Source organism: Pongo abelii, chromosome 13, assembly GCF_028885655.2.
Source record: "Pongo abelii isolate AG06213 chromosome 13, NHGRI_mPonAbe1-v2.0_pri, whole genome shotgun sequence".
Taxonomy (NCBI): Eukaryota; Metazoa; Chordata; class Mammalia; order Primates; family Hominidae; genus Pongo; species Pongo abelii.
The window spans coordinates 124,394,828-124,411,969 of record NC_071998.2 but is presented as its reverse complement, the minus strand read 5'-3'; the positions used below and the strand labels follow the sequence as shown (position 1 = coordinate 124,411,969).

Here is a 17,142-nt window from a genome sequence, read left to right as displayed (position 1 = left end):
CCCTTAGGGAAGTAGTAGGTCCAGGCAATTATCAACAGCTGTTCAAAAGCCATTAAATAGGCTGGACACAGCTGTTCAAAAGCCATTAAATAGGCTGGACACAGTGGCTCACACCTGTAATCCCAGTACTTTGGAAGGCTGAGGTGGGAGGATCCCTTGAGCCCAGCCTGGACAACGTTAGTGTGACCTCATCTCTACAAAAAATTCAAAAATTATCTGGGCATGGCGGTACATAACCTGTAGTTCCAGCTACTCAGGAGGCTGAGGTGGAAGGATCACCTGAGCCCAGGAGGTTGAGGCTGCAGTGAGCCCTGACTGCATCACTGACTCCAACCTGGGCGACAGACCAAGACCATCTCAAAAAAAAAAAAAAAAAAAAAGACCCACATATGAAACAAAAAACCACAGAAACCCAAAAACCGTTAGATAAAAGACCAATGCATCAGGCTGACAACACCTAAACCTGCTGGTCAATCCTGGTGTCAACAAAGGGGCCCAGCAGATATCCCATGCATGCAGACTGACGCAGCCTAGGAAGAGACCTTGAACCTGAATCTGGCTGAGCCTCCACCTGTCCCCAGGAAATACAAGGGAGAGAGGAGCAGATTCAGCACCACACAGAAGCAACCAGCCAATCCAGAACGGGCCCATTCTCTAGGACAAATGACTTTGTTTCTTCAACAAATACTCGGCACGCACTCAGGTTGGGAAGGAGTGCTGCTGCCGACTCGGCACAAGAGATGCCTCAGCCAAGGGCAACATGGGGAGCAGGGCCAGGCAGGCAGGCTCGGTGGGCTCAGGACCCACTAGTTTCACACTGGGCAGCCATGGGACAGCAGGGCCCGTTTCCCATGATTTTGTCAAGAAGGTATTCATTTAGAGAAGAACTGACCCCGGGCCTGGAGTCCTCCTAGCTGCCCTCACCCAACCCGACGACATGTGAGGGGCACAGGCCAGTACTGCCAGCATGTCACTGAATGAATGAAGGAATGAATGAAGGAATAGATGAAGGGACAAACGGGGCCCAAGCCCCAAGGCAACAAGACTCCCCTGCAGCTCCAACATTCACACTGAGAAACCAAGACTTCTCGGGAAACTGGTTTAATAAGGACAATTCCAGAGGGGCCTGGCTGTGGCCAAAGCTGCGCCAAACAGTTGGGATCCAGAGCTAAAGGCACTTCTTGCCACCTGAGACCATGGGCCAGGCTCCCCACGCTATCTCCACCACCACAGTCATGAGAGCCAAGCGAGACTGGCCTGTGGCCTGGGGCTCCGCAGCTGCCCAGCTCCACTTCCGGCATTTACTGGTCTCATCCTGAGAGGCACTGGGTGCCCACTCACTGGCTGGATGCTGGGCTGGTTCATGGGTGGCAGAGCCAGGGCATACCCTTTGGGGATGTCCCTAACCCCTCAGGACCAGAGGCAGCACCAAGCAGCACGTCACAGCCAGTGCTAGGGTCAGCTGCACCCTTTGCTGGGACTCCAGCTCTCCTCAGAGGGCCTCCCAGGGCCATTCCAGGCACTGTGGGTGGCAACGGGGAGCCCTGGCTCCCTCATTAGGCCAGACACCAGTCTGGCCGGGTCAGGGAGGCCCAGCCTTGGGCCCTGTCACACGTAGTCCAGAATCTCTGTCTCCATCTCATTTTCACTGCCGTCGGATGGCTTGAAGTCCTCCTCCTCCTCTTCCTCCTCCTCATCCTCCTCCTCGTCTTCCCCAGACTCGTACGTCAGCTGCTCTTTCCCTCCGTCAGTCTTGGCTGAGCTGGAAAAGAGAGCTGGGGCCGGAGGAGACAAGTCCATGGGGGTCCCATGCAGGCTGCCGGGTGGCCCCAGAAAGGCCACCAAGCTCTGGGGAGCCTGTTTACTACTATAAGGGTCCGAGCTCAAGCTCTGAAAAAGCTGGTGGGTAAGTATGGGGTGGAGGCCCCCCAGGGAAGCTGTAGTTTGACAAGCACCCAGGGGAATCCTGCAGCAGGGGAGCCATGAGCAGCTTCAAGGGCCCATGGACCCTCGAGAGTCAACACGCCATTTTCTCTGGGAAAGGGTCCACACCCTTGATTAGATTCCCAAAGGGAGCTGAATCTGGGTTCCAAGCAAGACCAAGAACCCCTGCTTCGGTCAGATCTGTGGGGCGTGGCTGGGTCCAGGATGCGTCCTCCCCAAGCCTGGGAGGAGTTCCCTGAGAGAGGGGGCCTCTTATGACTCCTCCCACCCTCGTCAGACCCACAGCCTGGCAGGTGTTGCCCCCTTCACTTTCCCTGCAGCTGGCCCTCGCTCCTGCCAGGGCTGCCTGGTTCCAGGAAGGGGCTGGGCCACACAGAACAGGAAGAAGACAGAGGCAGAGGCTGCGCATGCACAGCTGAAAGACGTGGGCTGGTGTGAGGGCGTCAGGTGGAGGCCCTGATGGCAGTGCCAGGCTGCTGCACCCGGCCCCTCTGGGCTTGTCTCCTGCCCCAGACCGCAGGGCTGAGGGCCTCGGCTGAGGCAGCCTCTGGGCAGCTCGGGTGATGCCAGCACCTGGGCTGGGCTCTGGCTCACAATGTCCTCCTCCCACCAGGGCCAGGGGCAAGATGATGCCACCTGGGTGCCATTTCCCAGGAATGGGTCCCCTTAGGGACACCTCTGTCTCAAAGGAGATCCCCAGGCATCCTGGACCCCCTTTACCCCAAGCAGCTCTTACCAGGCCTCTTGGAGCGGATGGTCTGCCGGATCATGAGGGACATGGTGTCCCTGAGCTCGTCGCTGGTCTTGGGGAGGCACCACCCATCCCGTTCTGTGCAGGAATTCTCTGCCCCGTCATTGCGGTGAATGATCTTCTGCAACCTGGGGGTGGGGAGAGGGTTGGGACATAAAGTCCCAGGGTGGGTCTCTGCTAAGAGATGCCAGTGTTGGTTTTTGCCAGAGGCAGAGCTGTACTGAGAAAGGCAGCCCCGTGAGCGAAGTCTATAGAGAGGAACTGGAAACACAAGCTGTGTGCTCCCAGCTGGGGCCCTAAGCCTGTGTGCTCCCTGGACCCCCTCACACACGTGAAGCTGGCCGTGTTACCACTGCACATGCTTCTGGTGAACCATGGCTTTCAGCAGATTTCAAGATGTATTTGATGTGTTCCCATCTCCTCCCATCCCAGTGAGTGCCCTTTCCCTGCAATTCTTTAAACATCACTGAGAACAAGTCGATAAAAGGTTTCTGGGATCTGATGTGTCCTGGGATCTGATGTGTCCTAGGATTGAGAACCACCTCATGGGGCCTTTATGTGGACAGTGGAACAGGAGCAAGGACATAACAGTAAGAACTATCTCTGCGCAGCTTGGAGCCATGGCTTTCTATAGGGCACCGCCTCTATGAGGGCCACCAGCACGCCAGGGCTCTCGGCAGCACCAAACTCCCAGACAGGCGAGTGCTCTTGCCGGAGATGAAGGCCGATGTGAAGTGGAAGAGTTGCAGAGACCACTTTGGTCCCTGGGTCCCACGGGCCCCCCTCAGTGTCTCAGGGACCTTCCCATACGTACTCTTCCACATTCAAGTCGCATAACTGGTAGAACATCTGCCGATAGGGTGGCAAGGCCCCTTCCCGGAAGATGTAGACAGAGTCCTGGTGACAAAGGGGGAGAGAGACAGGGAAGGTCAGCCAGAGCCCTGGGGCTGCCAGTGTTGCAGACTCCATGTAGGCTCCCATGGGGTCTCTCCAGGGAGCTGGCTGGTCACCAGGAGCAGGTTGGGCAGACAGGCTGGAAGGCCACGGAGGAGGTGGGGAAAAAACAAGGTCCAACTCCCCAGGAGGCTCTGGGAGAGGCAGAGGAGCACCCAGGCCCTCCCGGGGCCACTGGAAACGGTGAGCCCGCCCGTGCAGCAGGCCATGGCGCCCATGGCATGGGACCGGCACTAGCCTTGTGCCAGGCTCTGCTCTCTGTGCCCTCCTGCACTCTGACCTTATCCCTCACCCACTGCTGCTAATTTGTCACCCTATGTCCCCCTATGGGCTTCCCTGACATCTTTTCTGGGGAAAGTAGGGCTTAGTGAGTGTTTACTCTCTCCTTTCCGTACCCAGCCATGTAGTTCTAGAGGTAAGGATAACGGCCTCCTAGGAGAGGCCTTGAGAAGGAAGGCCGCACAGGCTGTGGCATGATCGCCCCTCACTGGGAAGACAGCAAAGGTCTGAAAAACCTAGGAAGTAGGCAGGGGCCCCGGACACTGGGGGACAGCGAGTCCCTCGCATCACCTGTCTCTGCGGCACTCATCTCTGCCACCCACTCCCTCGGCAGGTGATTCCACCGTGCGGGATGCCCCCTTCTCGGCCTCCCCCGGGACTGTGGAGCGGCTTGTGGGAGCCTGAATGTGGGAACAGCTCTGGAAACTGCCAAACCCCGCCGGGCAACCGCACTGACGGAAACGTGAGCCGGGGAGGCTCCCGCCACAGCTGCGGCCCACACGGCCTGTTCTGGCTCTGTCCTCCTGTGTGTGCCCAATTCCGATCATTCCGGGAGTGGTCACGTGGCTCAGTGGGGGCCCAGGCTCCCAAAGGGCTCGAGAAGGACAGCCACATGCAGCTGCTGGTGCCAGGCTTCCCTGTCTGAGACTTGTCACCACCTCTTCGCCAGATGTCCCCAACACACACAGCCCCAGGGGTTTGCACCCGAGTTCTCACCCTCAGTGTCTGAAGGCTGACCTAAAAGTAGGCAAGGTGCCGAGGCCCCGGTGGGCAGAGCTACCCACAGGGTGCCCGGCCCCAAGAGGGAAGTCCTCCCCCCCATTCCCGGCCTCCCCTGGGAGCCACTCCCTCCTGGGGCTCAGGGGCGCCCACCTTGAGCTTGTACTTGCTGGAAGCTGGTTTCCGAGCACCACTCGTCCCCGATGGGCCCAGGCCCTGCTTCAGATCATGCATGGTGACAAGCTGGCTGGCTGCGTGGGGACAACAGCAGTGCTTGGCAGGTGCAGGGTGGGGAGGAGGTGTCTCTCCCAACCACCATGTCCTGCCCTCCTGCCAGTCCACCCCCTTCTGGGGAGGAATGACCGGCAGAGCCCTGGAGTGACCCCCAGGAACCACCTCCCCGTCTGGGCCCCGGTGCCCCGCCTTCCTTGGCAAATCACTCACGACCCACAAAAGGCACCTGGCACGCTTACGTGTCTTCTTGACGGTGATGGGGAGGCTGTAGTTGTAGGTGCTGCGCTTTGCTTTGACCGGCAAGTCACTGGGGGCGTAACCTGCAGGCGAGGACAGGCAAGTCAGGTGGGCGGGCACAGGGCCCGTCGGCACACAACACTGGCTTCACACTGGAGATGGGACTTGGGTCCATGGGGCCAGCTCCTGAGAGGGCAACCCCAGGCTGCCAAGCACGCCACTGCGGTCACCAACACATCTCAGCACTTCCCAGGCGGGGCGGGCACTGATGCTCTCACAAGTGCCTGGCCTGCATCACAGGACCATAGGGCACATGGAGTCACTTAATGAGGGACTGTGGTTCAGAAACGGGCGGTCAGCGGCGGGGCCAGCACAGAACTAGGACTTTTGTTTCCACGCCATTCTGCATTCAAAAGAGTCTCAGCAATGGGGGCAAAAGGTTTTTTTATTCTTTCCAAATGAAAAGATTCTTACTACAAAAGAGAATGCTAGAAACTGAAAGATAAATAGAGAGAAAGGTAGGAAGCAAAGCTTTCAGCAATTTTTACCGTGTTTCATTCCACAACGGATTCGGAAATCGAGGACTTGATAAATCTTGGCATCTGGGTTTTTTCGGGGGTCATACCCAAATCGAATCCATAGGCTGCGCCAGGGGCCTGTTATCTAGGACAGAAAAGGGGGGAAAAATGTGAGGTGAGGTGAAGGCCAGGTCCCTGGACGGGGCAGAGCCGACAGCGAGGCAGCAGAAGAGCTCAGGAGCTGGGGACAGGGCTCTGGATGCCCAGCCCTGCTCTGCCACGTGCAGGCCCTGTCACCTTGGTGAGGGCACGTGGCCTTTCCAAACCCTGGTCTTCCTGTCAGATGGAAGGAACAGGAGTACCCTTTCCTGTGGGTTTTTTTGTTTTTGTTTTTTTGAGAGAGGGTCTCATTCTGTTGCCCAGGCTTGAGTGCAGTGGCACAATCACGGTTCACTGCAGCCTCAACCTCTGGGCTCAAGCAATCCTCCTACCTCAGCCTCCCAAGTAGGTGGAGCTACAGGCACGAGCCACCACACCCAGCTAATTTTTGATTTTTTTGTAGAGATGGGTTCTCATTATGTTGCCGAGGCTGGTCTCGAACTCCTGGATGCAAGCGATTCTCCCGCTTCAGCCTCCCAAAATACCAGGATTCTAGATGTGAGCCATCGTGCCTGGCCTCCCACGGTTTTTCAGAGGATTAAATGAGATAGCGCCCATGGAGCCTTTGCCATGGTTCCTGGCGCATATTAAGTGCCCAGTGTTACTACTGGCCTGATCGATGAGACATCTTCTGTCCCCAAACGGAGCTTTTGAATGGCTTATGTCTAAAAAGCCAATGCCAGCCAGGCGCAGTGGCTCTCGCCTATAATCCCAGCACTTTGGGAGGCCGAGGCAGGCCAATCACTTGAGGTTAGGAGTTCGAGACCAGCCTGACCAACATAGCGAAACCCCATCTCTACTAAAAATGCAAAAAAAGAAAATTAGCTGGGCATGGCGGCTTGCGCCTGTACTCCCAGGTACTTAGGGGGCTGAGGCAGGAGAATCACTTGAATCCCAGAGGCGGAGGTTGCAGTGAGCAGAGATCACACCACTGCACTCCAGCCTGGGAGACAGAGTGAGACTCCATCTCAAAATAAATAAAATAAATAAAATAAAATAAAATGCCAACGCCAAGCAGCACAGGTCGCTCTCCTGAGCCGGAAGTCCAACAAGACAGAAGAAATGAGTCTTTCTTGTGTCCCACTGCCTGCCGCAGACCCTCACGGTCATGTCTACACTGGCTTCCCCTAATGCTCTGTGAGGCCTGGCAGCGGGGAGGGTCCCTTTCCCACCAGCACCTTTGCGAACCTCAGTAATGACATCCATCTTTACATGCTTGTGGATCAAAGGTGGATCTGCCTCCCACTGAACCCTACTCAACACAGGTAGAGGACGACATGGGGCCGCTGTGGTCAGGGGCTGGGTTCTGCAGCCCAACAGGCTGTGGAGGGCGCCCTGGACTCAGGGAGCTAAAACTTTTCTAGCTGGCTTTAATAAGCTGTCTTAGGGATGCTAGGATCCGGGTGCCAGGACAGGGGGGAAGGAAGGATGGGGGTGCCAGGACAGGGGGGAGGAAGGATGGGGGTGAGGAAGGATGGGGTTGCCAGGATGGGGGTGAGGAAGGATGGGGGTGCCAGGACAGGGGGGAGGAAGGATGGGGGTGCCAGGACAGGGGGAAGGAAGGATGGGGGTGCCAGGACAGGGGGGAGGAAGGATGGGGGTGCCAGGATGGGGAAGGTGCTAGGTTGGGGGTAGGGCAGGAAGGATGAGGGCCAGGCCAGGGGTGGGTAGGAAGGATGGGCCAGGATGGGGGTGGGGCAGGAAGGATGGGGAGCCAGGATAGGGGGTTGGCTGCTCTTACTGTGGCTGTAAGACATCACAGCAGGGACCAGGGACCATATGGATGGGAATCAAGGCAGGTGGGTGGGCAGCTGACACTTACCATGTAATAGGCTATGAAGGGAAGCAAGACCTTGAGCTTGTCTGGGTGGACGCTGATGTTGGCCTTGACAGCGTTCCGGGACCAGATGGGACGGATGTCAAACAGCTGGGGAGGCCAAGGGCAGAGGCTGAGATGAGCACCAGCAGCTTCCACCCTTCTGCCCTGAACTCCCAACATGTTCTGGGCCCCAGCAGCCCCTCCAGAGAAGAGCTGGTAGAGGACAGGGGCTGGACACACAGGGCGTGGCCCTAGAACCTGCTGCCCTCACTAATTCATCCCTTCCCTCAGAAGCCTGGGCTGCGTGCCCAGCCTGTGCCAAGTGCAGTTGTGGGGCTAGGTCTCTCAAACGACAAGAGACATGGTCGCTGTCCTCATACAGCCCACAGCGCGGTGGGGAGCAGGGCTCAGGGCGCACATGCTAGAGTCCCAGGGTCCCCATGCTGCCCCAATCTACAGAACAGGTGCCTGAGGTAGGACATCATCAGGGCTGAAGGGGACAGCCTGGCCTGGGGAGGACTACAAAGGTCAGTGTGGCCGGAGTGTAGAGGGCCAGGAGGCCGGGGCAGCGGGCCTCACAAGCCAATTCAGGTCAGGAATGTGGGCTGTGCCTGGCGGGCAATAAGGAGCCACTGACAGTGTGCCCCAGTGACTGCTGGAAATCAATAAGAAATCCACGTGGTCTCCCACAGGCACACTGCGTAAGGGAAGCGCCGGGCTCCAGGTGGCAGTGGCCTCACTGTGAACCTGATGCTCATGCCAGTGGGGACGCAGGACTCCTCGGCACCCGCAAGCCCGGGGAAGGCGGGCTGCCTGGCAGCACGGTTCCAGTTCTAACAGTAAGAAAGTGCTGGGCCTGGCACACTAGGTGCCCCACTGGGTTTGCTGCAATCAGTGAATGGATGAATAAGAGCTCAGTGGATCCCAGAGCTCCACGTTTATGTCACATTTGAACAATGCACGCATATTTTTCTTAAGAACTCTAAGAAGCATTTTCAACCTCGGGAATGTAGAACTTATACCGACACAGCCTTTAGACACGGCATCTGAAGGTGAGAAGTTCCCATGCACTAAGGAATGGGTAAAGGTCAGTGCAGCCAACCCCACAGCCAGGAACAGGGAGCAGCTGGGTAAACATGGGAAGCCAACAGAGAGGCTGCAGTCACCGGGACCAGGCTCAGCGCAGGACTTGCCTTCCTCAGCTCCTCCTCCACCTTCCGGTCCACGGGGTTAGTGCAGACTCTCCTCCACGTCTGGGCTGCAGCCTCCAGCGGCTGCTTGGGCACCTCCTCATCCTCAAAGTTGACAAAGATGGCATTGTGGGGGCGCCGGGCTCTGCTCAGGCCAATCAGATTCTCACCTGAGATGGGGGGATTGTTGTAGCCTTCCCTGGGGGCAGAGAGTACAGGTGAGAACAGGAGCACCAAGGCCATCCCAGGCACCCACTGGGCCAGACCAGGCAGGGAGCCCAGAAGCCCGGCAAGGCCCGCAGCCACCGTGTGCCTCTCTCTGGACATGTGTGCTGGGAAAGGACCCCAGAGTCGGCTGCTAAAGGAACCTGTATTCACAGAGGAAGAGACGCAGCCACAACTGCCTAGGACAACTCAGAGAAACCCTGGGGCCTGCGGCTTTCAAACTGGGGAAAGGCCAAAAGGTCCTAAAGGCTGGAGTGCAGGAAAGGGTACCTGTCATGGGGCTGGTGGCCCCAAAAGTGCACTGAGTCAGGTGCAGCACTGTCCAGCCAGTGAAAAACTGGACAGAGTCTAATGTCCAGCAGCTGGCAATGGTGAAATCACCCAGCACAGCTGCATGAGAGAACGCAATCTGCTGTCAAAACAGGGACAAGAGCTGCACTCAACTCACATCTGCTTACATGCGATTCACTTATTTAACGCTCAAACTAATCCTACAGAGAAGGGACCATTTTCTAATAAAGCAGCTGAAACCACAGGGACTGGGAAATTTGCCCAGAGACGGAGCTCCTGGGAAGGAGCTGGGACTCCCATCTAGAAGCCTGGCTGCAAAGGTCCCATCACACACCTGTCCTGCCACCCAAAAGAGCATGACTCTTTGGCTCACAAGCATCTCGACCACATGTAGGTGAATGAACAAAGAACCTCACCAAATGGCATTGTCATGAAACACAGGGGTTAAAGCCAAGGGTTCCATTTGTCCAAACACATAGAATGTCCAACACCAAGAGGGAACCCCAATGTCAACTATGGACACTGGGTGACAATGTGTCAGCATAGGTTCATCCACTGTTAACAAGCGCCCCACTCTACTGAGATGTTGATAATGGGGGAGGCTGAGTGTGGGGGCGGCTAGGGGGCATATGAGAAATCGCTGTGCCTTCTTATTTTGCTGTGATTCTAAAATTGCTCTAAAAAAATAAAGTCTTAAAACACATACACACACATACAAAGCAGAGATTCTAGAACTATCTCTGTGTGTTGGCACAGAACACCCTTAGGTAGGTATTTCTCAAAATATTTGTAGTGGTTACATCTTTAAGGTTGGACACCAAACTTACACAAAAGCAGGCAGGCCAGTGTAAAGAACCCCCAAGAGCCCGTTACCAGCTTCAACAATGATCACCACGTGGTTAACTGCATTTCATCTGAATCTCCATCCAACCCACTATTTCGAAGTACATTTTAAAGTAGGTCTCGGACATCATCGAATTCATTCGGGTTATCATTACCTTTCAAAATTTGTTTCCATTTTACCTTAGTTTTCTACATGAGTACATAGCATCTGCATCTTACAAAGAATAACGGTAATTTTCACAATGTGAAACAAAACTAGAAAGACGGGATCAAGTCTGGGCCTTCTTTTTAAAGTGCCTGTGTTAGAAACCACACGGGACAGGTCAGCACTATCCTGTTTTCAAAGATGTCCCCCAGGAAAACCGGGTGGCCATCAGCTGAGGAAGGCAAGTCCTGCGCTGAGCCTGGCCCCGGTGACTCCAGCCTCTCTGTTGGCTGTGGGGTTGGCTGCAAGAGCAGCCCACCTGTGCCCAACCCTGTAGGGAGAGGCTGCGGCAGCCTTGGCTGCACCCCCAGCCCGCTCCCCATGGCAGCCTCAGGCTGTGGTCTGTGTCACCATGATTCTAAGTAGGTGGGGAACTGCTGGCAGGGGTCGAAGCGTGCTGATGGCAAAGTCAACAGGACCACCTTGGAGAGTCCCTGAGGAACAGGAGGAACCCACCATCCTCCAGTTAGGAGGACCCCGTCAGGCCACCCAGCAGCCTCTGCTTGCCCACCTGGTTTGTGGGAAGCTCAATCTCCTCAGGAAGGGGCCAAGGAGGCAGTGGCTAGGTCTCCTCCCTGCCAGTCCTCATGCACCCAGCAACGTCAGCAGGGCAGGAGAATTGACAGCAGCCCTGGGAGAAAATGCAGGTTCTTTCCAGGTGCTGGAAACTGATAAACCACCTGGGGAGGGAGGGGGGCCTTGGGGCCCGAGGGCAGCTGGCCCTCCTCCCTCATTTTACCCCAGGGGCTTGAAACAGCTTCCCACTGGCCTGCAGGGCAGAGCAGGGACTCAGATGCTGCTGCCATCTAGTGCCAGGGGCGGCAGTGCTGACAAGTGCTGTTTTCTTTTTTTTGAGATGGAGTTTCACTCTTGTTGCCAGGCTGGAGTGCAATGGCACGATCTCAGCTCACCTCAACCTCCACATCCTGGGTTCAAGCGATTCTCCTGCCTCAGCCCCCCAAGTAGCTGGGATTACAGGCATGCGCCACCACGTGCAGCTAATTTTTTGTATTATTATTATTTTTTGAGATGGAGTCTTGCTCTGTTGCTCAGGCTGGAGCACGGTGGCGCGATCTCGGCTCACTGCAAGCTCCGCCTCGCAGGTTCACGCCATTCTCCTGCCTCAGCCTCCCGAATAGCTGGGACTACAGGCGCCCACCACCACACCCGGCTAATTTTTTTGTATTTTTAGTAGAGACAGGGTTTCACTGTGTTAGCCAGGATGGTCTTGATCTTACCTCAGGTGATCCACCCGCCTTGGCCTCCCAAAGTGCTGGGATTATAGGTCTAAGCCACCGTGCCCAGCCTGTTTTCTTTTATGTGTTTTTGTTTCTGACAAGAGTATGCTGCTTGTGGTGAAGAAAAAACAAACCAAAAAACCACTTTTTTTTTTTTTTAAAACACGGTCCCACTCTGTCACCCAGGCTGGAGTGCAGTGGCACAATGATAGCTCACTGCAGCATTGACCTCCCAGGCTCAGGCCATCCTCCCATCTCAACTTCCCAAGTAGCTGAGACCACAGGCACACATCCCACCACACTCGGGTAATTTTTAAAAATTTTTTGTAGACACAGGGTCTCACTATGTTGCTCAGGCTGTTCTCAAACTTCTGGGCTCAAGCAATCCTCCCACCTCAGCCTCTCAAAGTGCTGGAATTACAGGCATGAGCCACTATGCCTGGCCAATAAGTAACTTTAAAAAATAGGCTGGGTGCGGTGGCTCACGCCTGTAATCCCAGCACTCTGGGAGGCTGAGGCAGGCGGATCATCTGAGGTCAGGAGTTTGAGACCAGCCTGGTCAACATGGTGAAACCCCGTCTCTACTAAGAATACAAAAGGTAGCTGGGCATGAAGGCGCACACCTGTAATCCCAGCTACTCGGGAGGCTGAGGCAGGAGAATCACTTGAACCTGGGAGGCAGAGGTTGCAGTGAGCCGAGATCGCGCCACTGCATTCCAGCCTGGGCGACAAGAGGGAAATTCCGTCTCCAAAAATAAAAAAAAAAATGAGTACAATATACTTACAGAAAATGGTATCATTCTATGTGCAACAGTTTTCTGCAGGGAGGCAAAGTGACTTGATTCTTTTTAGTTAATACATTTCCACAATGTTTTGTTTTTTTCTAACAGGTACAATTTATTCTTACAATCAGAAAAAAGTAGGGGGTGGTGGTGGTAGAGGATGTTACAGACTAGGGGATAGCAACCAAAAGCAACATGTGTGGCCCCTGTTTGGCTCCTGAGTGGCTTTTGAGACAATCGGGAAAAAGTGAACAAGGACTGGCTGTGGGTGATGTTGGGGAGTGCTGTTAATGCTGTTGGGTAGGAGACTGGTATTGCAGATCTGTCTGAAACACGAGTCTTCCCTGTCGGAGATCCGCACTGCTTGTTTCTGAAGGCAGCACTGTGCCACTGGGGGTGGAGGGGAGCAGAATGTTGCTCACTGGACACTCCTGATGGGCACGTGGGGGCCACTAGACAATTCAATTCTCTCCACTTTGAGGTGTGTTTGAACCTTTCTGCAATGCTTTTCTGGAGGCAGAGAATAACACGCTCTCTCTTGAGGATGAAGCCTAGGCACTGGTCTTCACTCCCCACCCCCATTCCCTGGCTCACCTGCTCTGGGGCACAGCAGCCTCCCCAGCCTTCCTTTGCATGCGCGAATCCCCTGGTCTGGAAAGTTCTCCCTGGATCTTCCCCTGGCTGGCTCTGTCTCAGCTCCAGATGTCAGCTCCTCTGAGGGCCCTCGCTGCTACCTGTAGCCCCGGCCCACTGCCTTCCACCAGTGTGGCCCACTCCCCATGATCTCCTTTAAGGCTCCCAGCCATGTACTCATGCTCCGTCTAGCTCCCTGCCCCTGCACTGCACCCCAGCTGCTGTGTTGTCCGTGGACACCAGGCTCCAGGGAGTGCCCTGGGCCACCACGGTTGCTCAGTCAGGACATAAAGGAAACACATAATGAGGAATGAGAAAGCCCTCCCACCCCTTCAAAGAAAACTGCTCTGAGCCCCAAATCTTCCAGACTTTTCTAGGCTTCTGTTATCACACCACCATTTACTTCTATTCCACAGAACCTGGTCTTGCACCTGCCTTTCTCACAGAGCAAGGGAGGCATCTGGGCATGGGTCCCATCAGTCCACACAGTCCGCTCTTTCTTCTGTTTGTTTTTTGTTTTGTTTATTGAGACAGGGTTTTGCTCTGTCACCCAGGCTGGAGTGCAGTGGTGTGATCATATTCACTGCAGCCTCAAAATCCTGGGCTCAACCCATCTTTCCACCTCAGCCTCCCGAGTAGCTAGGGCTATACAGGGGCACGCCACCATGCCCAGCTAACCTTTTTAGTTTTTCTTGTAGAGACAGAGTCTTGCTATATTGCCCAGGCTGGTCTCAAACTTTTGGCCTCAAGTAATCCTCCTAGTTTGGTTTCTCAAATCACTGGAATTACAGGTGTGAGCCACTACACTAGGCCCAAGCCCATTCTCTTGAGGGCTGCATTTTTGGAAGCTTAAAACATGCTATGGAACAATTATTCAACAAACACCATGACCTCTGGCCCAGTTTTCAAAGTCCTTTTCGGGCTGGGCGCTGTGGCTCACGCCTGTAATCCCAGCACTTTGGGAGGCTGAGGTGGGCGGATCACTGGAGGCCAGGAGTTCGAGACCAGCCTGGCCAATATGGTGAAACCTCATTTCTACTAAAAATACAAAAATAAGCTGGGCGTACTGGTGGGCGCCTGCAGTCCCAACTACTCAGGAGGCTGAGGTAGGAGAATTGTTTTAACCCAGGAAGCAGAGGTTGCAGTGAGCCAAGATCGCGCCACTGCACTCCAGCCTGGGTGGACAGAGCAAGACTCCGCCTTTCAAAAAGAAAAAAAAAAAAAAAAAAGACCTTTTCATTTTGCTAATCTGTTGGCAGTAATCTTGCTCCCCTAAATCTGTGTGGGGCCCATGGACACTTGCTGAGTACCTCTCACAGGCCAGGCTCTGTTCTGGGCACCGGGGCTATGACAGACCGAAGCAGGCAAGTCGCTACTTCTGGGGAGCATCCATTACAATGCAAAGTTTTTTTCCATGTTGTCTTTTTGTATGTAATTTTAGAAAGTAGAGCACACAAAAATCAGGACACTGTGGCACTGGGCCACGAGCAAAGCCTGCAGAGTGGGAGACCCCGGGGTGGTGCTGCCGGTGGGACCTGGCACTGACCCCATGTCTCGGCTTCCTCATGTGTACGATGGGGGTGTCAGGAACCCTGGGGAATTGCTCCCAGGCTGGGGTGAGATGCACTCACAGCGCTGCTGCACAGGGACGTGAAATAACTGGCAGTGTGGCTGGTCAATGTTATTCATCCCCAGTTGGGTATTTTCAAACTTGTTTTCTTTATTTTGTTTTCACGGTATTCAATCTTGGATTTTATATAAAGAAAATCCTATTCTTTAATGTCAATGTATGGCATTTGACAATTTGACTACATCTGACAATGCCTAGGCCTGCCTTTCCAACAGCCGCTGAGGTCTCTAATTATGTCAAGAACGTCTGAGTTACAGAATTCATTTCATCTGAATTGCATGTGGGCTTGGACAGGCTGTGCACACGGAGGTGTGGTGGGTGGCGGGGGGTGGCGGTGGGTGCACTATGAGTCACGTCCATGTGGCTTTTCATAGCTCTCGGTGTAGGAGAAACCCACTACTGATGAGAGAGAGTGAGCGCCTGTCCTCAGGAGAGGCACCGTGTTCCGGAGGGGACGTGGTCCATAACCAAGTACAGAGCAGGCGAGAGCTGTGTAGAGTCACAGATGCCTTGAGAAGGATGGCACTGGGTGATGGGCAGGGTCAGGGGTTCTCTGAAGCGACCTCCAGCCACACAGGGCAGACCAGGAAAGGGTAAACAGCAGGGGTGAAGCAGGGCCAAGGCTTGGCAGGTGAGTGTGGCAAAGAGAGGAGGGCAGGGCAGGGACAGATGACAGAGGCTGTGAAATCTCTGCCAGGGACAGGGACGGTGAGGCCATGGGGAGCAAAGGAGGTAGGAAGGAGCTGGGGTCAGAGAGTGGGACATTCCCAGGCGGCTTGCTTAGGTAGTGTCATTACTAGTGACAGCAAGGTCCAGAGACTGGCTGGTCAGCAATGACCAGGTGATTAAGCCAAAGGACATTTCTCAGCAGGAACCCACGTGTCCCACAGTCACGTTCTTTGCACTGTCCTCGGGAGTGAGGCCAACCTGGTGATCACACAGGCCACCGCTTACTAAGGCCCTGTTCTGTACTCAACCCTGTGCTGAGAACTGCACACGCTTTTTAAATTCAATCCCAATACCTCTGTTGTGTAGGTACTACTGTCATCCCGTTTTCTTTTTTTTTTTTTTTTAGAGACAAAGTCTCACTCTGTCACCCGGGCTGGAGTGCAGTGACACGATCTTGGCTCACTGCAACCTCCACCTCCTGGGTTCAAGTGATTCTCCAGCCTCAGCCTCCCCAGTAGCTGGAATTACAGGTGTGCACCACCACACCCAGTGCGTGAGCCTCCGTGCCTGGCCCATCCCATTTTCAGGATGGAGAACCGAGGCTGCATGGAGGAGGACCTTACCGGTGCTGGGTCTCTGGTCGGTAGAAGTAGTCCACCGGGGCATCCAGCCGGGAGAAGATGGGCGGGGGGATGTAGAGCGGCAGCTCCTGGTGGAAAAAGGCCTCCTTCTCGGGCCGGAGCATGAGCACCTTGTCATACATTGACGTATGCTTGCCGCCTGCTTCCGTATGCACAGCCAAGTACTGGAAGTCAGACATCCCTAGAAAGAGAGGTGGGCAGATGGCAGACATTGAGTCCAGGAATGGGCAGCTGCCACACACCGACACCCACATCTGCTTGGGGAGGTGCTGAGTGGGCCATATGGGGGAGGGTGCAGGGTTAGGGTGGCAGGAAAACACACCCTTCCCAAATGCTTCTGCAAAGTTGGCTTGATGCAGTCTAAGTCACTTACATAAAAATTATTTTGGGGAGGTGGAGAGCTACGTTATAGGTGAGGATGGAGTCCAGGTCAGTGCTTCTTAGATGGATGTTACTTTTAACGGTAAAAACTGCAATTACCTTTGCACCAACCTAGTAACATGCATATGAATCTGCCAGGATCTTGCTAAATGCAGGTTCTGACATGGTGCATTTCCACCAAGCTCCCAGGTGAGGTTGATGCTGCCAGTCCAGAGACATACACTGAGCAGCAAGGTGCTGGTTCAATTCGATGAAAAATACAAGGTGTTATGTTTTATGAATCACTTGGGAAACCTTGTCCCAGAAAGAATAGCCCTCTTTGGTGAATGCCATGACCCACCAGAATGACTGCCATTAAAAATGTCCAACCCGTGGGACCCCAGGTCCTGCTTCTCCTTCATTTCACTTTCTTCTTCCTCTCTTTTCTTTCTACTCCTCTTTGCCCTTCTCAATCTTTATACTCTTCAGATTCTGCCTAGAACTGCAGCTGTAACTCAGCCATCTCTAAGGCTTGTTAGTAATATGCCAGGCACCTCCTGTGGGCCAGAAGCTGGCCCATTCACAGGCATTGCCTCCCGGAATCTTCATGAGGGCCTAAGGAACACAGGCTCTGTAGCCCGCACTGCACAGACAAGGACACTGAGACTCAGGGAAGCCAAGCCACCTCCCAAAGAAACCGGCAGGGCTCAGGCAGGCACAATGCCAGAGTCTGTCTTTCTCACCCGTCTCCCTCCCTTGCCTTATTGCTTCCTCACTGGGGTTCCTGGTAGGTGGCAAACCTGATTGAGGGCTCCACGAG

General features: G+C 54.7%; 1 protein-coding gene across 1 annotated transcript in view; it reads right to left on the bottom strand.

The window, feature by feature from the left end:
* Positions 1-1,085: 1,085 nt before the first annotated feature.
* GTF3C5 (general transcription factor IIIC subunit 5) overlaps positions 1,086-17,142 on the bottom strand; it is a 28,401-nt gene continuing 12,344 nt past the window's right edge. The window contains exons 3-11 of the mRNA XM_024252107.3: positions 15,945-16,143; positions 8,809-9,004; positions 7,619-7,723; positions 5,668-5,782; positions 5,122-5,202; positions 4,802-4,899; positions 3,510-3,592; positions 2,681-2,823; positions 1,086-1,775 (exon numbers count right to left, since the gene is read on the bottom strand). Of these exons, the coding sequence (XP_024107875.1) occupies positions 1,609-1,775; positions 2,681-2,823; positions 3,510-3,592; positions 4,802-4,899; positions 5,122-5,202; positions 5,668-5,782; positions 7,619-7,723; positions 8,809-9,004; positions 15,945-16,143 (1,187 nt within the window). The 3' untranslated portion in view covers positions 1,086-1,608. The remainder of the gene's footprint in view (positions 1,776-2,680; positions 2,824-3,509; positions 3,593-4,801; positions 4,900-5,121; positions 5,203-5,667; positions 5,783-7,618; positions 7,724-8,808; positions 9,005-15,944; positions 16,144-17,142) is intronic.